Here is a 25647-nt window from a genome sequence, read left to right on the forward strand (position 1 = left end):
TTCGAAGCATATCCAATGCCACGGGTTGACGAATGGCTTGATCGGCTTGGTACAGCTCGATTTTGTTCGAGACTGTATTTAATTAAAGGATATTGGCAGATCCCCTTATCACCTATACCCAAGGAAAAAACAGCCTTCACAACGCTGCTAGGGTTGTTCGGGGCACCGGCCACTTTTCAGCGTCTCATGGACAGGATTCTGCGGCCGCGTGCTGCATTGGCAGCATTGGCAGCATCGGCAGCGTCATATGGAGCATCTGCGTGCTGTCCTGAGAGCGCTGAGAGTGGCCGGACAGAAAAAGTGTGCGGTTGGGCGTGTGGAGGTCAGGTATCTGGGCTTCCACTTGGGTCATGGGCAGGTGCGTCCTCAAATTAATAAGACAGCAGCAGTTGCAACCTGCCGGAGACCCAAGACCCAAAAGGAGGCAGTTCCTGGGGCTTCATTATTCAGACCTCACCAGCCCGCTGACTGACCTCACTAAAAAGGAAGCGCCAGATCCGGTCCAGTGGACGGAGCAGTGTCAACAGGCTTTCACCCATGGCTCCCCGGCCTGAGTTGGGTGGTGGGGGTATGTGGCGAGGGGGGCATTGTTCAGCGAGGTCCACAATGGGAGAGAGAGACAGGAGACACGCGGTGTGTAAGTAGGTGTAGTGCAAATGACAAACACCTGTGTCTGGTTACAGTAATAGGCATGGAGAGACCACTTAAAAGCCGCTGGGGAAGAGGAAGTAAGAAGAGAGAAAGCGACTGAGGACTCGTGCAGCAGAGCGATTGAGGCAACAACAACTGTGTGTTTTATGAAGTTTATGAGTTTATGGGAAGTTCAGTGAGCGCGACTTTGTTTTGACTTGTGAATACTGAATAAAAAGCACGAGTCTCAGTAAATCCGACCCTGACTTCATCCTTCCTCATCTTGAACCCTTTTACATACACATTTCCCCACATTTGTTATATATTTTCTTACAAATTCCAACTGTGCCTAACCTGTGCTGGTGGTGCGACGGCCTGGCATAAACAAAATTTGAAGGAGTGGTGCCACCCTGGAAAAAAGACGTCAGTTAGATATTCAACCAAACATGTTGATATTTGTTTTTGTTCTTGTTACCAATTCTAAATGTAGGCTATCCCATAAATCCTCCTCAAAAAATCTTTACTCAGTATTTTATGACTGAAGAAACTCAGGAAATGTCATGCATCAACAAGGAAATCACTAGACTGGATCATGTATACACACAAACTGAGTTTATCTTGGATCAGACAAATTTTACTGTTAACTGTGCGCACAGCCTCACACACCCGAACCGCGCACATAGAGAGAGAGAGAGAGAGAGAGAGAGAGAGAGAGAGATCTATCTATCTAACTGTATGCTTATATGCTGATGCCTCAAGCACAAAATCAGGAATGGGTGTGTCTGTAGTCTGTGAAATCGTGTCATTTTTCTAGAGCAGCAGTTGTGTAGAATCATGCCTTTATATGGCTTCATCTCACCAGTCTTCCTGCTGCACAGGATTTAGCGTATATTTGTGGGAATTGGAATTTTTGGATTCATTTTTTTTGGCAACCTCTTACAGGTATGTGCATTAGATGTTTTATATGTTTCAATGGACTATTGGTAGTGAAGCATATACTGTAATTTTACCATATGCATTCTTATAATTTACTATAACAAAAATGGTGTTAAAAATATCTCTTTTTAAGACTGTTCTAGAGAATTTTGATTTATCTCTTTCTCTGAGGCAGACATGTCAAACCAAACCAGACAAATGATCTAAAAATGTATTCCTTATGGGTCTTTGTTCAATAATATGAAGCCTGTATATGTTCAAATGTTGTGTTTGGTGTTTTTAAGGCAGCATTTAAGTGAACAATACTTTGAACTAAACAGGCTGTTATCAACAACATCAACAGCTGTAACTGGAAAAGAAATCCTAACTTCTCTTAATAATACAAACTTTCCCCTTTTTTGCATAAATTTGCCTAGTTTTTCTTTGCATGTCAGTACAAACTCGTACAGTTTTTGATCAGTCATGGTTGAGTACTTTGGGCTGCTGTGCTGAAATAGGATATTCTTACTCAAGTGCTTTTGCCTTGGGCAGATATCAGATGTGCATTTTTCCTTTCTATTTGACCTTGTATAATCAATACCAGATTGTGTTATAAAATGAAAATTTATCCAACTAATGAATAGATGGTTTTGACTGTTTAGAAATCAACTGCGTTCAACAATATTCTGTGGTGGAAATGACCATTTTTAACATTTTGGATTTGGAATAAAAATGGCTAATCCCTTTGTTTTTCTTATGGTAAATCTCATAACTATCATTTTATGTGTCCTAAATACACACATTTAAGTCATATTTAGATTTTTGTCATAATTTGACAAAATCATTGTAAAAAAAAAAAGTTTTTTTTTGTTGTAAGATGTAAATAAAACAAAGGTCAGTGGAGTACTGTACGTAGTGAAATACTAAAATGTTTAATTCAACATGTTCTTAGTCAAATTTAGCAATTTCTAAAGGAAAAATGTTTCTTCACGATTTTTATAGCTCGATTGAAAACTATGCACAATATAAGATATTTAGATTTCAAGTGGCATTTACCCTTGTTTTTGCTTTAGTTTCTTCACGCATTGCAACCCTTCACTGTCTCCTTGATAAACGTGATTTCATTAAGTGCAGTGTGTTCTCGGATCAACATTTTTTTGATCCTGGAACAACATCAACCAATCAGGTTTGAGGGACAAGTTTACAGTTTATGTCAAGTTTAGGCTTACAATCGGGGTTAAGTGCTTCCACATCAGTGTTTTCACATATCATTTCCCTCTGATTTTAGAGAGAAGTTATGGGTAGGGTTAGATTTAGGAGTTAGGACTACATTTTCGGACAGGAATTTTGTTCCAGGCTTGACAAAATATGTTGATCCAGGAACATGTCTTACACAAGAGTGTGATCCTATTTCTCGCAGGTCATTTGCCAGTTTAGCAGACATCACAAACATTTAATTTGTGGAATATAAATGTTTGACTGAAATTGATAACTGAATGGATCATTCTGCGTGCGATGGCTCAGACAAATGTGCAATTAGCTTAAACAATTAGGAAATTCGAATCTGGTTTGAACACGAAACTAAGGGCCAGTATAACCAAACAGGACAAATTAGCACGAGACCACAAACCCATAAAAGCGCCAATGGGAAATAAAAGCTCTGCCGGTGATTTACTGAAAATGCACTTAGTACACAGATGGAGCATGTCATGTGCAAAATGGGTTAAAAAGACAAGCTTTTTTGGGTGTTAAAGACACCCTGTGGTGAAAACCAAGTGTTTAATGTTGTTGTGGTGTTTAGTCAACACCATTGCTGAGTTTTTTCTCCTTAAAACTGAGTGAACCGAAGACACAAACGCGGTTTGAAATCGCCCGTTTCCTACTAATGTAACCAATCCAATCCCGTCAACATGTGGGGCTTTTCTCCACGGACTTTCTATGACAGGGAGAGGGCCAACGTCCTGCACACTTTAGCTCCAACACACTTGCCTGGAAGTTTCTAGTGGCTGTGTTCGAAATCGCCCCCCTATATCCTCATTCAAATTCCCTACATTACTCCATTAATATAGCCCACTTGAAGGAATGAAGGAAAACGAGTGAATTCGGACACTGAGTGCGTCAGAATGGCTGCCGCTTTTGCATAGGTTGCTGTTTAATAATTATTTGAAACTTAGCAAACTGGCAGCTCCATTGGTAATGAAAGGATTTATCTTGAACTCTCATGGAAACTAGCATGTATAAACCTTAAAGGAGTCATAACCTAGTATTACCTTGGATACCCACGCTCTATTATAGTCTTTCAGGCCCTTCTAAAAAAGAAAAGTGGAAAAAAAGTGGAAAAAAATAAACACAGAGCTCCTCTGACCCTTATTTCTGAAGGCATTATTGTCTCACGAGATCTTGCTGCTTCCTGCAGCATTAGGTCTGCGGTGTCCATATATGGTATATCCTGCACCGACTTGACGCAGAATTTAACATTTAACATCACGTATTTGAGTGCGTGTGCACGTGGGCTGGTTGACGAACCCAGGGATAAACAAACGCTTCACTTTTAAATATCGGCTTCCCGGCCAGTGTATAATCGTTAGGCAATCATAACATACATTTTTTTTCGTGGAAAAGTGAAAATTACAGGTCATGACTCCTTTAATCAGAAAATTTAATAATCAATTAAAAAGGAATGTATGCCTGTATTATATTACGCTGTAGCCACATTGGACCAGCGGTTTTGGAAAATGGATGGGTGGATGATTCAGCTGCAGGTGCCATCTTGTGAGACGTGGGAATTCATTCGGTGCGCGACTCTCACAGTGCATTATGGGTATTCTGTAGCTGTTAGGTGTGTTTGACTTGCGCAGTGCAGACTGGTCGGTGTATGAATGAGTGCACTCGATAACGTCCACTATGATTTTGGACACCAAATGGCTGTCCCCTCAAATAGTGCCCTATTTAAGGTTTTAGGAGGAGATTTCGAACACAGCCTGGTCTGAAGAGCTTGATTAGCATGTGATCATGTGTTTAGGGTTGGAGAAACTCTGCAGGACAGTGGCCCTTCATTAGCAGGATTGGACACCCCTGATCTTTGATGTTCTGCTGATTTTTAGAAGACAGTTGCCTGACTCTGAGATGTTGAACGGGAACATGGTTTGTGTAACATTAACAAGACCTTATTAGCTGTTTGATAACTTAGTCAAGCAAAAGGCTAATCATATCAAATACCGCTATGTGTCCGACGTTGTAGAGAACGATACATAAAACACATTCTGATACAGTTTCAGGTTCAATCATATATGGTTATTGAATCAATATTTCCATGTAGCATTTACTATACGGTTAACCAAGTGGAATCTCTGAGCTGGTGTGATTGAGTGGAGGCGGGACTAATTTGCATATTAATGGTCTGTAAACAGTAAGACCGAGGGTTAGTTCACCCAAAAAGGAAACATTTGCCATCACTTACTCGCCCTCATGTTGTTTCAAACCTGTATGAGTTTATTTCTAAACTGTTGAACACAAAAAAAGATATTTTGAAGAATTGAGCTAAAGCGATTGAGGAAAAACTGTAAATAATAAAGGCATTGTGAAAAGATTGCAAAATAAAGTTAAAAATCTGTTAGTTTTAATCAAAGCCTTGGAAACATAGAGCCTGACATTGAACAAACACCCATTAGGCTGTCTAGTTTGAAAATGATTCAAATTCCTTATCATTCTCTAATGTGATCTCTTTGATTTAATGTATGTCCTGTTCACAGAATTCCCGACCCAACCATGGGGGATCGGAATACCACATCAAATAACTGCTCCATCAGTGATTTCAAGCACACCGTCTACCCAATTGCATATCTGTTCATGTTTTCCCTTGGGCTTGTTTGCAACCTAATATCCTTGTTCTTCTTCATTTCCTCTTCGTTGAGAAAAAAAGTGCCTCTTTCTCCAGTCAACATCCTAATGCTCAATCTCCTTCTGTCCGATCTGATGATGGTGTGTTCGTTGCCCTTCCGAGCCGCCTACTATCTCATGAGCTCCAAATGGGCCTTCGGAGACGTCACCTGTCGGATCATGTCCTACGTCTTCTACATCAACATGTACGGCAGCGTCTACTTTCTCATGGTCCTGAGCATGGTTCGCTTCGTGGCCATCGTGAAGCCGTTCGCATACGTGCGCTGGCAAACCTCTCGGAGAGCCTGGATGATATGCATCGTCATCTGGCTGATCGTGTCCCTGATGTCCATCCCGCTCCTGGGAGCCGGAACTTCTGAGGAGTCTGGACAGATCAAATGCCTAGAACTGAACCCGTCCCAGTTGAGCACCATTATCATGTTAAATCGAAGCACCTTGTTTTTAGGCTTCGTCATGCCCTTCGCGGTCATCTCGGTCTGTTACATTTTTGCGGCCTTTTATTTGCTGAAGCTCAAGAAGACCCGGCAGAATCAAAGGTCTCAGTCCAATCTCAAGAAGTCCTGTTCTCTCGTGATCATCGTTCTGCTGATTTTCCTCGTGTGCTTTATGCCGTATCACATCGTCCGAACTCTATTTTTGGAGGCGGAGATGCACGTTAAAAACAACGGTTATGGAGAGTCCTGCAATTATATTGAAAGCCTGAGAAAGGCCGCGGTCATCACACACGTTCTGGCCTCGGGAAACAGTTGCCTGGATCCGCTGCTTTTCTTTTTCGTAGGGGAAAACTTCATTAACTTTTGGCGACAGCACACACCCAGAAGACAGAGTTGTATAACTGAGCAGAACGTGAAAGTATTGGAGAAGATAAACCGCGATATAGAGGGAAGATTCACACCGATATAGAGCCCTTAGTTGGGACCTGTCGGGACTTGAGGGGGAAATTCCTGAAAGAAGATCTGATCTGTGTTGGACTTGTGGTCCAGGAAGAACTTGATTAACCTCCAGAAAGTCACTATAGCTATGTTTCCAACCATTGTTGTGAATTGAACTAATGTGAATATTGCTTATGAATATTTTTTTGTTGCACATGGAGGAACTGATGTAGAAAATGTGTTTCCATTGTAGTTTATGTGCAGGTCCTCTTATTGGATAATAAAATGATCCACCTCAATTGATCATTTCTTTTAGTTTTAAGTTAAATCTTGGTGTTTCCTTATGTTTTTTTTCATGCAAAACCAAAAGAATTGGCATAAAATACAGTACATGGATGGAAACACTGCTGACGATAAATGAGATCTCGAGAAATAATGTCTCAGTTGATTAAACTGAGTCTTCTGCTTCTCAGATGTTTCTCCTGAGGAAAAAGATCTTATTTTGCTTGTGTTTCCTCTAGAGTTTCAGACAATGTCTCACAGTGTCTAAATTTTCAATGTGAAATCAATATTTCCCATCAAATTTTCAGACCAGAACACATTTGTTTTATTGTTCTGTGCTCTTACTCTATGTCAACATTGGCTCATTTTTATCGATGGTTAACCACAAAATTAAGCCATTAACATGTTGTAAAATTGCTGTATGCTCTTCAAAGCACTGTATCTTTTGTGTTTTTAAGTGAACTATCCCTTTAAGGAATTAAGGTGATATCAATTAATTTTAGAACAAAGATTTGAATCAAATGGATATTTAAACAAAACTCCAATAATTGTCCTGAGCTATAAAAAGACACTTTATACTCTTCTAGGAAACATACGCTAGTAATTTATTGAATGTTTGTACATACTTGTCAGTAAGTGCTTACATGTGTACAGCTCAAAGGGATTCCTTTAAAGTACATATTTTGTGCTGGTTATACATTTCCCAATCAAAAGACTTGTTTTGATGTGTATCAGTTATTGTTTGTGTTGTAATATTGTAAATGTTTCAAAGATAGTTTTTATTGCTATCTATCTATCTATCTATCTATCTATCTATCTATCTATCTATCTATCTATCTATCTATCTATCTATCTATCTATTCAATGTAACATTATTTTTTATAATACAATAATGCCAAAACGGACCTGCCTATTTATTTATTTAGCCTTCTAATTATTTCTAATTTTTCAGTATAACATTTTGTTAAAAATACAAAAAATAAAATAAAATAAATTATTAAATGTATCAATTGTATGTGAGTGATACAATGATTATAAAATAATTATAGCAACATCAAAAAACTGTTTTGTGAAAAAAAAAATGTAACTGAGGTTCTTTTTTAAAATCCACCTGCGTTTTGATTGCCCCATTAATGTTATAGAATTATTTCCAAATTACAATTTTTGAATTAAAGTTTTTCTCAATCAATTTGACACATTTCTTCAAGTGAATGTAGTTGCTCTCAAAACAATTAACACAGCAAACTAAACACACTCTTCAATTTTACTGCATAATGAAGCACTGTATTTTATTCTAGTAATGCATTTATCAAAAATAAATAGTAACATCAAAACTACAAGTGTGTTCTCTGTTGATTTGATAACAAATTCAGCTGTAGATACACAAATACATGAATGAAAATACATGTTTTCCGTGTTCTTTAATCATGTTCTTCAAAGTTCTTTAATGACGAGTTTAGTTGTATAACTATGAATTTTCACCCTAAATAAATAAATAAATAAAGTACTGCAATCATTGATCTTTTTAGATCTTGCCTCTCATTTACATCTAGTCAAAGAATTTCATCAACATCGTAGCATATATTTTCATGAGTCGTGGGGAAAAAAGCTGTGAATGCTGGCTCCATCCTTGTGCCTCAACTTCTCCACAGGCCTCTTCCCTCGCTTGAAGAAGACTTACTCTGTAAGGGCTGGGATCATATACTTTCCATCTCTAAGAGGTGAATATGCTGGAAGGAACACCGTCCTGAAATGTGGATGATGTTCAAACCACTCTTAGTTTCTCCAGTGCTGAATAGTGAAATTGTACAACTACACAATTTCGCTCAATTTGCTCCTGATCATGTTTCATTTAAAATCTGGCTTCTCCTAAATCCTCAATGTTTCTTTCTCCATCTCCTCTAACTATACCATATATTCCTCTTCTACTGTTCCTGTCCCTCTCAATATTACCCTTCCTCTATCCTCTCAAAAATCTCTCACTCTTCCTTTTGACATTCTTCTTCTTTTTTTATTTTCCCCTTTTATTTACTGTAAACAATAAGGAAGTTTGCATGTCCTGTGATGTGTGTATTACTAACTCAGTAGATACACTTTAAAAAATGCTTTTCTCACTTAGTATTTTTGTTTTGTTTCCAGTCCAAATATCAAAAAATTCTTAAATCAAGAAGCATTTACTAGAGAAGTAAAATGACATAAGAAATTCTATTTTGTTTTAAGATAAAAAGAAAGTCATTTAAATAATTTTTGCTTAAAACAAGCTAAATTATCTGCCAATGGGGTAAGAAAAAAAATCTGAATTTGAATGGAAACCAAGAAAAAAAATCTTAATTCAAATTAGGGCTGGGCGATTTAAATCGTGAGATTGTTATGCGCATCTCGTCAGTAAAGCCGGTTCCTTGATTAGTAGTAAATCGCAATCACCTGCTTTCAGATGGAGCGGCATTTACTACAAAGAGCCGTAGTTAAATGACAAGCTGAGCCATATCGCATTAAAAATCGCAGGCGATACGTCCGCGATTTTAATGCGATATGGCTCAGCTTGTCAGTTAACTACGGCTCTTTGTAGTAAATGCCGCTCCATCTGAAAGCAGGTGATGGCGATTTACTACTAATCAAGGAACCGGCTTTACTGACGAGATGCGAATAACAATCTCACGATTTAAATCGCCCAGCCCTAATTCAAATGGAAAACAAGATTATTTTTCTTACCCCATTGGCAGATAATTTTGCTTGTTTTAAGCAAAAATTACTTAAATGACTTTCTTTTTATCTTAAAACAAAATATAATTTCTTATGTCATTTTACTTCTCTAGTAAATGCTTCTTGATGTAAGAATTTTTGAAGAAGATATTTGGACTGGAAACAAAACAAAAATACTAATTAAGAAACCATTTTTTGCAGTGTATTTAGGCTATATGGGGCTAACTGACTAATGAATTAACTGAGAATTTAACAAATAAAAGAGTTCTGTTTGTGTTTGGAAAAATGGTGCACAAATGATTGTGATTTTTGTGAAAACCAATAAAATAAAGAGCTGCAATTGTTTTTCCTGATATATTAAAGTTTCGGTTGGCTGTATGAACTAATATGAAACCATTTAAGAATTTTGTGCACAGCGTTTTGAAAAAAATGATGCATGTGATTTGCAATTTGCATGAAATGAAGGAAAATTTACAACCTGTTTAGGACAGTAACAAAGTGTTCAGATCACTGTGTTAACTGTTTAGAGAACAGTGACCTGAGTTTGGAGAAATGTGTCAAATCGATTGAGAAAAACTGTCTGGCTGGACTCAAGCTCTTTGACTGAATTTGGAGGACCCGTCCAAACATCAATATATTCTGCAGTTCAAAGAAAATGTTATATCAGATATAGCCAATTATATTGTGTTTACTGAATAGTAAAACAATTCAATGCAACATATGTAAGTTACAAAAGCCAAATATTCGCCATGTTAAACTTGCAGGTCGAGATGCTTTATATGAATATTAGCTGAAACAGCATCAGAGTTATTTTATCATGAATCAGATAAACGCGCGACAAGTTTCACTTTTGGAAACCAACCCGACAAGAAATTAATAAATAGGATTTTATTTTACCTTGTAGCCTATCATCTTGAGTCCTTCTTTGCAACGCTTGATCCTCGAAACATCGGCTGCAGCTTCAACATGCCGGACGAGACAATATCATCACTTCATACAGGCTCTCTGAGTGTGAAACTGTTCTTTTTTCAGTGTTTCTCAGTCGCTTTGGTACATTTCTCGAACCATCCTTAACATTTGCAAACCAGTATGTTCATTTCTCTAAACAATTTGTATACAGCACCACAAAATGGACTACCTGCAAAAACCTACTTGCTCAAATCCTTATATAATGTAACCTATAAAGAAACGCATTTTTACAACTAGTTCAACCATTTTGCATTGAATGACTTATGCAAGGAACTAATGCCTAGATGTTTTGAGGTGTAAGACCTAATTGATAAACAGCAGACAACTGTAGGCATGTAGCCAAGTTATCAATTGCATGAATCCAAAACATTTGCAACTTTTTCAGAAGAATGAGAAATTAATTTTATGATGTGCACAAGTGAGTAGATGATGTGGAGATTGAACAAGTAGTTTTGTTTTTGAGAATTTCTGATGTTCTCGATTGAGAGAAACTGTCATTTCCAAGAGGCAGACGTCACGTCAGAGAGTTTAACTTTACACGACGCCATGGCGCCCTCTGCAGGCTCACTAGAGCGATCAACAGCGACAGTTGAAGAACATATGAAGACCTCCGATGCAAAAGCCTCTAAAAGCCACCTCTGCCAAAAATGAGATAATAATATTGAGTGAATGCTCTCCGCACATACTATATGTTCATCATCAAATAGCCTACTTCCACTTCAAACTCACTAAATCCCAGCCTCAGCCCATTCAGAAATGCCGGCACTTGGATAGAAACCTATAGCCTACATAGGAGCCTGATAAAATGTTAATATTAAACAACACCTTTAGACGAACTTAGAGGCTTTTGCATCTGAAGTCTTCAAATGTTTAGAGGAGATGCTAGAGCAGTTTTTACTTTATTGTCTCCCTCAGCAGTTTTTTTCCATATTTCAGCAGAACAGGTATTAAAGATATGAATTTTACTAGTTAGTTTACTAGAATTTAGATAGATAATACTTGTTATTTATATATTTTTTTAGACCTTTTATTTAAATGCAACAAAGGAAGGAAGACATGCAAAGGAACAGCATAAATGCAATCCATTTATGCTGTCTTCCTTTAAAAAGTCAGTAAACATAAGCTCTAATTTTTTTTTAGCTTTTATAGCTTTATATTCTAATATATATAGGCTATATACTGTATATAGGCTATATTATAACAACCACTCACTCGCTACACCACTACATTCGCTCATATGAAGACACTCTCGGACATGACCTTGCTTGCAAAATATGATTTATTTGAAACATTGCAATTACAGTTTTTCTCGATTGCTTAAACACTATAACCAGGCTTTTGAACTAAAATTTCAAAACCATAACGCCATTTAACAAAAATCACACCCATTTCTCTAAACTATAAACACTATTCCCTGTTTTGACACACGAGTCAGATTTGTTGAACTGTCACTGCAAAACTCTACACACAAATCCCTTCATTTCTCATTGCCTAGACCATGTTGTCATATAGAAAGCAATAGCATTTATTATTGTTCACTCAAGTCAGCACAGCTTCAGCTCAGTTAGCACACAATTACCCAGGTGGAAACACTAAGAGTCAAAATTTAACACACATCAATCAGATCCTTCAGTAGATTGATAAAAGGGCCCAAATCAGTTTATTGAGTTTTGGAACAATGGATCCAGAAAGACATGAAGGAAGAGATCGAGGAGGGATGAGGAGGAGGAGGAGGAGGAGGAGGAGGAGGAGGAGGAGGAGGAGGAGGAGGAGGAGGAGGAGGAGGAGGAGGAAGGGCAAGGGTAAGAAGACAAGCAGTCTCAGATGAAATTCAAGCCACTCTAGTTGCCCATGTCTTTGTCAATGGTATGACTATGAGGGAGGCTGGGTTACGAGTAAGGCCAAACTTGAGTCGCTTCACCGTCGCCTCGAGAACCTTCAGGGAGGTGTGGTGGCAAACAAAATTCTATCACTGAATAAGAGACAAACATTTCCAATAGTCTTTGATGAGGTTTATTTTCTTGCAAGAAAAGGCCAGTAGTCGTACAGTCACACAGAGTGGCTGCAGTGACAGTGAAGGGAGGGCATCCTTTCTCCTTTATAGTCTCGACTCCCAGAATGTTTTCTTTCTAGGCCAATGACGGTATTTCAACCATATGGAACATTCTTAGACGTGTTCATCATATTGTATCCTTGAGTGGAGGCCCTCCTGTCACGTCCCAACACTCTTTACCATTCCAATACAATTCCATATCGTTAGCCTCATAATTGCTCATTTATTTTAAATAGGACGTTGGCAATTATGCTATGAGGCTAACGATATTAGAATATGGTTTGTGTGTGCTCTTTTACTGTCATATGATGGTCACACACATCTTAAGTAAATATAAAACATTTTTTAGAGGAGAGAATAAAAAAAAAAATACTGTAAAAAAAAGTAAAACAGGGAAAAAAGTTTTTTTTGTTGTTGTTGTGTGTGTGTTGTACTGTGTAGTACATGAATGAATAAAAATGCGCCAATGTATCCATTGGTTGTGTCTTTTGTGTTCATCATGTGAAAAGGTTTGTGAGGGGGGAACCACAAGCAACATAACTTACCAGTTTTGGAAATGTTGTTTTGAATTTATTGCACCAGTGTGTTAGACTATGTTGTAGTGTGTGTGATTTTGAGGGCTTGTGTGTGATGTCTGAGGGCAAAGTTTGGTTTTTCAGCAAGAGTGAATGGTTTTGAGTCTAGAGCTTCATTTTGACCTGAAAATAGGATGTTTAGGGAACTGGGTGAGACGTTATGGATTTGTGTTTACAGTTTTGAGAATACGAGGCATAGTTTCAATTAATGTGAAAGCAATCGAGAAAAACTGTAATACTAACCTACAGATTGTCAACTTCAATGGTGTGTTCATCTGTGTGTTCATAATGTAAGCTTTTTAATGTTTTTGAAAGTCTCTTCTGCTCACCAAAGCTACATTTATTTATTAAGAGTACAGTAAACAGTAATATTTTGAAATATTTCAATCTAAAATAACTTTTTTTCTGTTTGAATATGTGTCAATATATAAGTTGTACTTGTGATTTCAAAGCTGAATTTTCAGCATCATTACTCCAGTCTTCAGTGTTGCATGATCCCTCAGAAATCAGTATACAGTTTTTCTGAACTGCTAAAACACTAAATCCCATTCTCTGAACCAAATTCTCATAGCCTAAACCAATTTGTCGAATAAATCACTCTTTCTGTAAAACTTTAAACAAGTTCAGCAGTTAAAACACTGTTTGCAAATCTCATGCACTCTTTTTGCAAAACTCTAAACACATTCTCACTCACTAAAACACATTTTGCACTGTGATGCATTTATGTTTCAAAACACTAAGCACAGGCAGGCAAAAGTTAAACACACTACAACACAGTTGTCATCGTTTACACACAACGACTCAAAATTGTTCACACTTTTTTCTAATGATGTGTGATCAAACCAACTGTACATAATTCAAGTCAGTTCAGAGTGCCAGAACTGACTCAAAATGTTGAACTGAATGTTGATACCAACAATGAATGGAAATGAGAGAAGAGGAAGAGTATGTGTGTAAGAAGTGGTGAACAAGGAGGAAGAGGAGGAGGACAAGAAAGAGTAATGTGTGGAGAACGTTGTCAAGGCTGGATCTGCTTTAGGGTTTTCTCTTTGCCTGCAGAAATGACATTGTGATGTGGACAAAGTCCTCCGGCCGGACCCAACATGAAGACATGATGCAGAAGCAGAATAAAATCTCACAACTCTTCTGAGTGTACTTTACTGTAACATGCTTTTCATTTAGAGTTTTTTAATTTTTAAGTGCTGAATATACAGACATTCAATACTAGGCTATACAATATTCAGTAAAATACTATACTTGCAGTGCATTTAGGCTATTCACCTTACTACTGCAAGTTGTCATTACTATAGCATACGTTTTTTTTACGTAATTGCATTTTTTTATATACTTTTTTTCTGTAACTGCATGCTTTGGATGCTGTGTTCTCCATTTTTTTAACGAATGATCTGTAATGTTTATAATATAGCCTCGCTGTGTGTATGATCTAAAAGCATTGAAAGCATCAGAGTCAGAGGTTCTCTGAATGTGGTTTGAAAATTTGGTTATGTTTAAGGTTTTGAGAAAGTGATTCATGGTTTCAAGAAATGTGTTTTAGGAATTCAGAAAAATTGTATCAAAGTCTAAGTTCAGTAAAAAAAAAAAAAAAGAGAGACCCAGAAGCGTTGCGTTTGTAAACAAACCGCGAGGGCTCCCCCTGTCGGACGCCATCTGTCGGGTACAATGAGGAACACTAAAACCTCCATAGACAATTTCAGGTAGTCGGACAAATGAAATTTGAATTTCAAAAGTCATTTTCTAGTGCTAGGACAAATAATTGTAACAAGGCCTATTTATGACAGAATACTGAACTAAATATTTAACCAGATATAGATTCTACACTCTATGCAGCCTTTATGTCAGTTTCGATTTACCCTGTCAACAACACGTCAGCAAAAAAATGCTGGCTATATATTACATAACTATACAGACAGAAAGAGGAAAGGGATGAAATTTGACGCGGCTGTGATACGCATGCGCAGTGACGTGTGTGTACATTCTTGAGCGGAAAATGATGGCGATTATCCAGACGCTTGAAGAGCCTGAGCTCGCTATGGATGGAGGTGGCCGTGAAAACTAACAACACTTACGGGGAAAAGTTGTTTGCTTTGGAAGATCGTGATCTGTCTCGACCCCTGGACGTTTGCAGACGTCGGAAAAAGCGAGTGGATAAAGGCTGAGACTGTAAACTGGTGTAATATTCAAGTGTGAAAGAGCCACGTAGCTTATAGAGATCCAGATCACACACACACACACACACTGGCCTAGTGCTTTTAAAGCCTCCACACATACACATCAACCTGAAGAAGAGGAGTGATCGGGAGAATAAGATATACAAAGCGGAACGAGCTGTTGGTGAGTCGATTCACGTTTGCAAATGATTTGGTTTTTATTAAATGTGCATTTGCACATATGCTCACTACAGAGAATGCGCGTTTGTTTACTCCACGCATTTAGATTTGATTGTGTAAGTGACCTATCTTTTGAGTCACTTTTAATGTGCAATGATCTGCATATGTTTTAAAAGTGACTATGAAAGAAACAGAGTAGGGCCTGAAGTGCACACGTCAACGTCATCTGATCACAGAGCTGCAGATTAAATACTGCTGCAGTCACTATACTCACTCTGGCCGTGTCTCAAAAGCTACTGAGCTTTCTAGATAGACTGCATTTCTGGGCAGCATGCGCGTGCAGCGTGTAGTTTGGTCTTAATTGTCGCGTAAAAAAAAAAAAAAAAGTATTCGATTTCGGCGTTTACATAACTAACTTATGTCACCTAATGTTCGATTCGAACGTTCTTCGGCAATGCATGATGTTCCGAAAGTGTTCGATTGGAGGGTGCCGGTGATGGTGAGCAAAAATGTTCAATTTAAACTTTCACTTTGCGCTTAAAATGTTCAGGTACAAAGTTCGAATGCATTTTAAATAACAAAAAAGTGGGTTCGAACGTTCTTGCGATTTTTGTTGCTGAAATGTTTAGATTTGAACGTTCGATTCGGGGCTAAATGTTTGGTTTGAACTTTTTTGAATGTTCCTATGATGCACACAAAATATTAGTTCGTACTGGTCTGTAGTAATAGAAATGTTTTATTTGAAAGTTGATGGCCAAAAATGTTCGATTCAAATGTTCGGAAGTACCCAACAACAACGTTGTTGTTGGGTACTCGCTAGGTTTTGAGAGACAGTCACAGTTTTGTTTTAATTGTGCTCCTTTAAATTGGATCAATATAAATTTGATTTTTTTTTTTTTTTAATAATCAATTCTATTAACAATTAACGAGCAGTTTCTCAATGCGTCAGTTTTAAGACCTAAAACCAGCCTTTGTTTTCTTAAAGTTTTAACATTAGGCACCATTGACCAAATTATGTTTATTTTAAGTAGTTGACTAATTATTGCTCTGAGCTATGTAGTATTGTGTGTAGTTTGGGATTCTAATATTAAAGGTTAAGTGTGCCTTTTTCCACCACCAGTGCCATCAAATTCAGAATTAATGTAGTTATTATTATTATTATTATTATTATTATGGTCCTCTTGTCCTCCATTAGTTGGACAAACAGACAGTCCCACCCCAAACACATGCTATTGGTTGGACTGATTGGGATGCTGTTTTGAAAGTGTCACAGGACTCAGCTTATAAATGTCTTTCTTATCATTTTTCTACATATTACACTGAAATGGAATGTATTTTGTAAAACACACACACACACACACACACACACACACACTTTACCTTTAAAAATCTACTCAGTCCAGCTTCATTCCCTGTTATAATCCAGTTTACCACAAGATGCCAGAAATGTTCAGTAATTCCTTTCTGGCAATATTATGCTCACACCACCACCTACAATTATTATTATTATTTTAGTTCACTTATACTATTAATAAAGTTTTTTGCAAAAAAACCCCCAAAAACAGCTGTTATATAATATATATATATAAAAAAACCTGTCTGAAATGATCTGTTTTTTAAGGGACGGCTCCTTTAAAGCTTGTCAGTAAATGGCAACTGTTATGATTGGCTAACCCCATTGCATAGAAAACAGTATCAATGGCCACTCTCTATTGTATTTACAGGCAAAGCATTTGCTGTTGTCAGATCCAATACAGCCGGCTGCTTTATCTTACAGTGCAAGTGTCTTTGTGAACTCTCCATTACACTGTGCCTCCTTTACAAAACAATCTGCAGTCAAATGCTTTGAACAAACATGTTAGTTGTGTTGGACTTGAATCGGTTCTGCGCAGACCGATCAGTGCATGACATCAAAGTACCATGAGAGCAGACGAGTGGTTGACCGATATTTTAATTATTATTAAAAAAAATTGAAATAAATAATTTGAATGGCATAAAATGAATAAAAGCAAATCTGAAATTAGATGGAAACTTCTTGAATCTGTAATCCTATTGCAGTATTTTTCATAAAAAAAAAAAAAATTGTTTGAAAAAATATGAATAAAGTAAAGACAAGGTAATATTAATTGTACATACAGCACACAATGAAAATGACTCTTGACTCATTTAGTATATGCGGTTCTATGAATATACAAATGAGCCCCGCCTCCACTCACTCACACCAGCTCAGAGATCTACTCGTTGACGATCACCCGTTGATCTGATTGGTTACAGGGTAGTTTGTGACGTCAGAAACACCAGCGATTTCAGACCGTGTTTTTGAGACTGTCTTTGGTTCACTGCAGTTTTAAGGAGAAAATACTCAGCAATGGTGTATGAATTTGCACATGGTTTGTCTTAAAGCATATTAAAAACAACACGGACATATAAACATTACATTTTTATTTTAAGGCATAACAATTTTTTTCAATATTTTTTAAATATGTAATTTTGGTGATCAAATATGAGTTTAAAGGGATACAATGATTGATTACAGGGGGACTTTAAGTAACTGAATGCCAGTGGGCGGGGCCAATGGTGCGTTGTCTTGATCTAGAGGCAGTCATATGCAAATTTATATACCCTTGTGATGTCACAAATCCCACAATATCCAAATGAGATGTTTTTGATGCTTAATAAAATAAATGCTTGCAGGATGTTTTAATGGTACAAATACCTCTTATATGTAAAAAAAGCTCAAGGAAAATTTGATTTCTCATGTCATGACCCCTTTAAAGAATAAATAAAATTGAATAAATAAAAGTTTTATGGTGAAGAAGACAAAATTAAAAATTATATTATTTTTAAAACTTTCACTAGCTTTCAGTTATTTTGTTTTTCACAAAATGACAGGCTAAAACCGAGGCTATTTTACAGCTAGTTTTCCATCACGGCACTGCAGGACACTTGGTTATTTATTAATAGAGTCATGGCTAATAACTATGCAAACATCATTGCTTGTTTTAGACCGCTTCATGCTGTGCTGCATTTACTTATGTTGTTTTGAATGAGTCTACACTTTTCCCTGTAATATTATAGAGTCCACATTTACAGCTGCATGGTTATTTCATAAGTATCATTCCCAAATGTCTCTTTATTTATTTGCAACATGCTTTGCTTGGCATGTAAGAAACTTTAAAATCATGTGTTGTACATTATATTCCCCGCTGCTTTAGAGCATGCATGCTTCCTGTTTCACCTGTCAATCATAGCGCGTATGTTATGCATCTGTGCTTTGATACAGATCTGTTATCCATCACAGCATAGAGCAAACTTGTTTTCTTGGACACTGTGTTCTGAGGAAATGCATATATTTTAGATTGTGATGAGAGCTTTTGTTACACCACCACTGTCCACTATCGATGGGAAAAAATCGGTACAACATAGTATTATGATAAATATGATATTTTGCGTGAGGATATTGTATCAATACATGGATGCCGTTGATCTTTTCAGGGCTTGAATATTATTGAAATTGTAATAATGTTGGGAAATCTTTCTTTCATACCTGTAGTTTCACAGTGTGAGTAAATCAGAGCTACTCATTTCTCTCTCTCTCTCTCTCTCTCTCTCTCTCTCTCTCTCCCTCTCTCTCTCTCTCTCTCTCTCTCTCTCTCTCTCTCTCTCTCTCTCTCTCCCTCTCTCCCTGTTGCTGCTTGTGCGTTCTTGCATATTTATGAACATTGACTTTTGCAATGAAGGCTAAATAACTGTGTTGCCAGCTTAATGGTACCAGTAGTCAAAGAAAAGTGCGGAAAGAGCGATGCAAAGCAGCATATCCTTCTCCGTCATTTTTATTTTGGCTATTGTTCTAAACTTTGCATGCAGTGGCGTATTCGCCACTTCTTTTATCCTTCTAAGCAAATGTCCTGTATAGGTGCGTAGTCACATCGCAGGATGTGTGTTGTCAAGAATAGGGATCGTAGTTGATCCATACGGACCATGCTCCCTGGTCCGAAACGTATGTCATTCTCGGATTAATTGCAAAGTTTAACCATCATAAAGCGAAAGTTTTTTTTTTTTTTTTTTTTGCACGCATTTTAGGTTGTCAGTTTAAACATTCAAGCTATTTTAAACTTTAAGCAAAAGAGGATTTGGAATTTGTGCTGTTTTCTGTGTGCACGAACGTCGCAAACACGTCTCCTTGCCCTTGAACAGACACATACACACAAAATAATGTCAAAATGCCCGTCTCTGTGAGGATCCGCGTAAACGCAGTCGCTTATGTGAACAAACAATTGAGAAAGAAAACAGATGCTTATCATTGTATTGGATCTGTGCATTCGGTCTTAAAGTGACGGCAGCCTAATATTCCTTCTGCTGTCTGTAACATCAAAATACAGAGAGAAAATCACTTTTGTAGCTTTGAATGCTTAGTTCACCAAAAAATGAAAATGATCACATAATTAATCACCCTCAAGCCATCCTAGGTGTATATGACTTTCTTCTTTCAGCCAAACACAGAGTAATATTAAAGAATATCCTGGCTCTTCCAAGCTTTATAATGGGAGTGAATGGTACCTTAGATTTTAAAGCCCCCCAAAAAAGCGCATCCATCCATCATAAAAGTAATCCATACGGCTCCACGGGGGTTAATAAAGGCCTTCTGAAGCGATGCGTATTTGTAAGAAAAATATTTATAACTTTATAAACTATAATCACTGGCTTCTGGTAATGGCTGTTCGCAAGTCTAGTTCTAGTAAGTCGGAAAAGATTAATCATATTTAATTCACACAGTGAAGACTATCCGGTGTTTTTACATTTGATTTTTCAGTTTCTGTACCCGAATACTGTCAGACTTAAAAACGTAAAGCACTGTTTATTTCATTTGTATCTTTGTTCTACTGGATTTATCTGCTTGTAATTTGTTTATTTTCTATGCAGTTTCACTCCCCTACAAAATTGGTGAAAATTTCATATATATATATCTCAGAAAAACAAAACATCGCAATATCAGTTTTTTCCAGTATCGTGCTGAAAGTATGCAGACACAAATGCGGAACACAGAAAATGAAGTATACCCAGGCTATTAGAAGGAAACTGTCTACATAATGCCATACCTACACTGTCATCGTGCTCGTTCATAATCATAATACAACACGTTTGACAAGAAAGACAGCAGCAGTCAAATGTGTCTAATGTTGTGAGAGGGTAAAGAAGTATATATACAATTTATTACAATTAATACAATATATACAATTTGAGGTCCCGTTCTTCGTGATCCCATGTTTCAAACTTTAGTTAGTGTGTAATGTTGCTGTTAGAGCATAAATAATATCTGTACAATTATAAAGCTCAAAGTTCAATGCGTTTATGTACTTGCGCACTTCTTATAACTTACTGTGTTTACTCAGCTCTTACGGTGATTTTCTGAAGTAAAACTGACGCTTCATCTTTTGTGTGATGTACAATAAACTTTAAACTCATCAGTATATGTTTGATCATCATTCGGACCTGGTCCGAAACAGCAGACTTGTAGGCTATTAATAAATAATGGATACATACAAGCAGATGACAAATACGTTATAATAACCGTAATTAAACTACTAAACTATACCTGTTCCATCTCTATACAGCACTCTGACTCTGTAGGCATTATTGTCCGACTCGAAATGAACACCATTACTGAGAGTTTCTGATATTATCATCATTCCGTGAGATGAAATTGTCCTGAGAGACTGAGCGCGAGCTCATGAAGCTCCGCCCCCTAGGTCGTCCAGCAGCAGCTTATTTGCATTTAAAGGGCACACACTAAAACAGCGCGTTTTTCTGTGCCCCAAAAAATGACAATTTAAACATGCTGTAAAAAATGATCTGTGGGGTATTTTGAGCTAAAACTTCACATACACACTCTGGGGACATCAGAGACTTATTTTACATCTTGTGAAAAGGGGCATAATACGGGACCTTTAAAAGAGTGTAGCCGGTTGGCTGTTTAAAGATTGTATATAATTTGCAGGCATTAGTGAGCCGCTATCAATATGCTGTGTATTGAAATCACTTTTGAATCCGCGGTTGCTTTTCACTTTCATTTGCTGCGACTCTGCAGCTTGTGTTGAATGGAGCAGAGAAGACGCTTTCAGTTTATAACTGTCAGATGTCAAAATAACAGTTTATAACTCTTGTCCAACTGAGCTAATGGTTTTTATTTCTATAAAAAAGCAAACCAACATTGAGTGCGGTGCCACGGTGGGCAAGTACAGTAATCTGTGTACGGCCGAACACCAGCAGCAAGCCTAACATGAAGATGTGACGTTAACAGACTGAGAACTTCATCTTATTCGATAAAAACATATGTAGACGAACAAAGGGGACATTTGCAGTTGAAAAAACTGTAATTAATCACAGTATATCGTTATATACACTGCCCAACCAGAAAAAAAAAGTCGCTGTTTGGATTTAAATGGGTAAATGATGGGCAAAATTCTATGATGGGATCATTATTGCAGTGATTATTACGTTTCTAGCATGTTATATGTTTGGCAACAGTTCTTCTAACACTAACTGATGGAGTGTGTAGCTTTTCATTTCTTATACCACCATGTAGGAAGAGACACATCATGGCCATATTCCAGGATGACAATGTCAAGATTCATCAGACTCAAACTGTGAAAGAATGGTTGGGACGGAGCATGAAGAATCATTTTCACACATGAATTGTCTCCTCTGAGTCCAGACCAAATTCACTGAAAGTCTTTGGGATGTGCTGGAGGAGACTTTACAGAGTGCTGGACTCTTGCATTGCCAATACAAGATCTCGACCAAAAATGTATGCACCTCTTGATGGAATAAATCAATGTTGTGGTGTTATATCCATCAAGAGGTGCCAACCAGTCTCTCACAGTTTGAGTCTGATGAATCTTGACATTGTCATCCTGGAATATGGCCATGATGTGTCTCTTCCTACGTGGTTGTTTAAGAAATGAAAAGCTACACACTCCATCAGTTAGGGTTAGAAGAACTGTTGCCAAACATATAACATGCTAGAAACGTCATAACCACTGCAATAATGATCCAATCATAATGATCCAATCATAGACTCTTAAGCCGCTGCCCATTTAAATAAAAATTTCGCAAAACGTTTAAAATCGCAATAGTATCATTTCGTGGCTTAAGAATCGTGATATCATATCATGGGGCCTCTGGCAATTCCCATCCCTACTGTCCACTTGAGTTAGTTTAGTGTTTTCCAATCTTTTCCAGTCCTTTAATGATCTAAAATGTTGTAATAGTGGTGGTCACACAAGCTTTATGAAGTTGCTAGGAAAACCACCGGATTTCAAATACAACAGAAGGACACTCACAATGGCTTTCTAAACCATTTATATCCCATTTAGTCAGAAGATGAGAATTGCACTGGTCACCGTTTGCATTACAAGTGGTTTGCGGTTGGACTAAAAGATGATCAGCTGCAGCTCGACAGCTGCATGAGGCAAACTGGGAGTGAAACTACCCTGTTTGGACAGTCTGAAAACTCCTGTTCTAACCACTGAAACTGATACGTTGACGCACAATCAGAAGGTTCGTTTGCAAGAACATCTGATAAGCTGACATTTTGCCAAATTTGATTATAACTGCGTGGGAATGTCTTCTTGCTCTTGAGGCTTGTTCCCCAAATTTTTGCTGTTTTGGTGTCGATTTCAAGCATGGTTTCTCGAATCTTTTGTTTTACATATTGCATAACTAGCTTCATGACCTACAAAAAAAAAAAAATAAATTAATAAAAAAGATGAAAAGCTTAAATTGGATTTTTACTAAATTTCCACAATTCAACAAAAACAAGGCATCAAATTAATAAAACTTGACCATGAATTGGCTGCAGTGGGAACAGAGTCTTATTTTCTCACCATATCTATTTTTTCTCTGCTCAGATCATTTACATTTCATTCTTGCATCTGCATAAGGGACTTTCTGATTCACTCTCCAGAATGTTTTTCTTTTAACTGAAAGGCAGATGTTGTCAAGCTTGATGCTTTCTGTCTTCCTGGTTTATTTTTTTTTCCATCTTCAGTCAGAATCTTGAATCGAGGTTTCAATGGCTGTGTACACCCAAGTTCTCCTGTTCTTCCTTACAGTTTCAGAAATCACGATGACTCAAAAAAAAAGAAAAAAAAAGCCTATTGGTAGGCAATAGGCTATTTTTCCTGTCTCTCTTTCACTTCCTGACTAAAATGGGAAACAAAGCACTAATGCAACAAATAAAGTGCAAATGATGTGCATTAGGTGTGTAATCCATACTTTATATGTGTATTTTATCATTCCTGTGTAGCCACAGAGAATGATGGGAAATGCAGTCTGTCTGTGTCTCATAAACCTGCTACATGACTAGTGTTTTCTTGCAAGGTCTTCTTCATAAACAGTAGTGCAAACTAAATTATTCAGTCAACATTCACAATTACAATGTATTATAATCAATAGCAATTTGCTTCCACCCTAATTCTGTATTCGACACGTCCTCAATGACCTCAAGTCATTTCCCACCGGTAATTACGACTTTATGGTTCATGTGCACTCAAGTCGTAAATACGATCATTACGACAACGCGGCACAAATCCCGTTCAGTTTACACAGTGACAAACGCATTCTACAACCGAACTCGCCCACAAGTTATTCAGGTAGTGACGGTCTTTACAGAATGTACAAAACCAAACTAAGAGACTAGTTGTAAATGTGATTTAAAGCATCTTAATGTGCGTTAACAGAACCTACGGTTCTTTCTTCCATCAACAATATTCAGCTTCAACTTTCAGTTTGTACTGAAATTACTATAGTCATTCCCGATGTGACTACAAATGAAGTGTAATATACACTACCGTTTAAAAGTTTGCGGTCAGTAAGATTTATTTCAAGTTTTTTTTTTACTTAAAAATTTGCAGCACAACTGTATTCAACATTGGTACTAAGAAGAATTTTTTTCTTGAGCTGTAAATCAGCATATTATAATGATTTCTGAAGAATATGACTGAGTAATGATGCTGAAAATTCAGCTTTAATCACAGGAATAAAAGACATTTCAATATATATCAAAATTGAAAACTGTTAAAATGGCCCCTGGTTCAATTATTCAAGGCAAATAAACATTCAGTAGTAAAACAAAGAAATGAAGGACTTATTTTGACATGCCATTCATTGTCAGTTCTTGAGTTACAGCAGTTCAGTTCAATATAAAATCCTGTTTCAAGGTTTCGGAGAGAACTCGGTAAAGAAAAAGTGAAAGAAAATTTTGCTCTTGACATCAGACACATGAATTCGAAGCTGTTAGAAAAAAGCCACAAAAAAAATGCTGCGTCACTCATTAAAAACTTCCCTTTCAAAAAGCACAGTTTAAAGGGATAGTTCACCCCTAAATGAAAATTGTCATTATTTATTAAGAACCAAACAACTTTGGACCCTGTTGAAAAAAAAAAAAAAAACACTGATGCATTTCTCCAAATATCATCTTTTATGTTCCACAGAAGTCAGTCAGTCATGCAGTTTTGGAATGACATGAGGATGAGTAAATGATGACGAAACTGTTTGGTGAACTGTCCCTTTAAAGCGATCACATGACCTTGCTCATTTCCACTTTGAGCTTAATCATCCTAATATCATGTATGTAAACGTACTGTTCAGTGCAGAAATTAATATGTGCATCACAGTGCTGATGATGATAACGTATTGCATGCCATACACTTCAGTTTCTCTCTGTAGATTGTATTTTTTATGGGTTTTTTGCAGCATTTACTAAGAAAAATTCTAATGATTGCATTCTTAGCAGGTTATTTTCATCTCGTTCAAAGCAAAATCAAGAAAGGCCACAGGAACTTTGGAAATTCCTCGTTCTCCCACACACCAAATTGGATTTTCCCCTCTGAGCCTCACCGTTGTGATCCAATTTTTTTACGTTTTAGATGTCATATTTGAGTTAAAGTTATGCTTTTACATGGTGTTTAAACATAAATGTTTGTCGGCAGTGTGAACACAACCACCCTATAATGGTAAAAATCCCATTCATTAGTTTCATTAGTTTACTATCTGTTTAACAGTCCTGTTATTAAATAGAACTGTTATACAAAGTAGACAGTATATGAAAAAGTATTAGCGTTTGCCGTGTGGTTGTTGCCCAATGTCGCTAGCTGAGCAGAAATACATAATCATGTTTCGTTGGTCCCCTTAAAGTTGCGTTGGATTTTCTCCTTGGCGTAAAGCTTGAGAGGTCCATCTATCACTGTTTTTCCTGTTCGTAGAGTTAGTTTGTGGAGAAAATATCAGGGGGGCAATGTTTCATAAAAAATTTAAGCTTCCCTTCCGCCATTGATTAGCAGACCCTCACCTGCTGTTAGCATTCCATTGACTCCCATTCATTTTGACAGCGAATAACT

The 25647-nt window shown here is 37.2% G+C and overlaps 2 protein-coding genes across 4 annotated transcripts in view; both read left to right on the plus strand.

Annotated features, from left to right (window-relative positions):
• Positions 1-1255: 1255 nt before the first annotated feature.
• Positions 1256-8907, plus strand: cysltr2b (cysteinyl leukotriene receptor 2b). Its single transcript, XM_084125387.1, has 2 exons — positions 1256-1572; positions 5298-8907. The coding sequence occupies exons 1-2, from the start codon at positions 1475-1477 to the stop codon at positions 6346-6348; spliced, it is 1149 nt and encodes a 382-aa protein (XP_083981513.1). The 5' UTR covers positions 1256-1474; the 3' UTR covers positions 6349-8907.
• A 5968-nt stretch (positions 8908-14875) lies between these two features.
• fndc3a (fibronectin type III domain containing 3A) overlaps positions 14876-25647 on the plus strand; it is a 95640-nt gene continuing 84868 nt past the window's right edge. For 2 of the 3 annotated variants that reach the window (XM_084126678.1, XM_084126681.1), the window contains exon 1: positions 14876-15251. The gene's annotated coding sequence lies outside the window, so the exon portion shown is untranslated. Of the gene's footprint in view, positions 15252-15320; positions 15747-25647 lie in introns of those variants that run through there. The other variant, XM_084126679.1, reaches the window with a different exon arrangement.

Source organism: Abramis brama (genome assembly GCF_963993115.1).
Source record: "Abramis brama genome assembly, chromosome: 10".
NCBI classification, from domain to species: Eukaryota; Metazoa; Chordata; class Actinopteri; order Cypriniformes; family Leuciscidae; genus Abramis; species Abramis brama.

Excerpts from the sequence above, each read along its gene's own strand:
- cysltr2b (XM_084125387.1), top strand. The coding sequence starts at position 1,475 with ATGGCTTCATCTCACCAGTCTTCCTGCTGCACAGGATTTAGCGTATAT. Across the intron at positions 1,573-5,297 it reads TTTTTGGCAACCTCTTACAG|AATTCCCGACCCAACCATGG; the intron begins GTATGTGCATTA and ends TCCTGTTCACAG.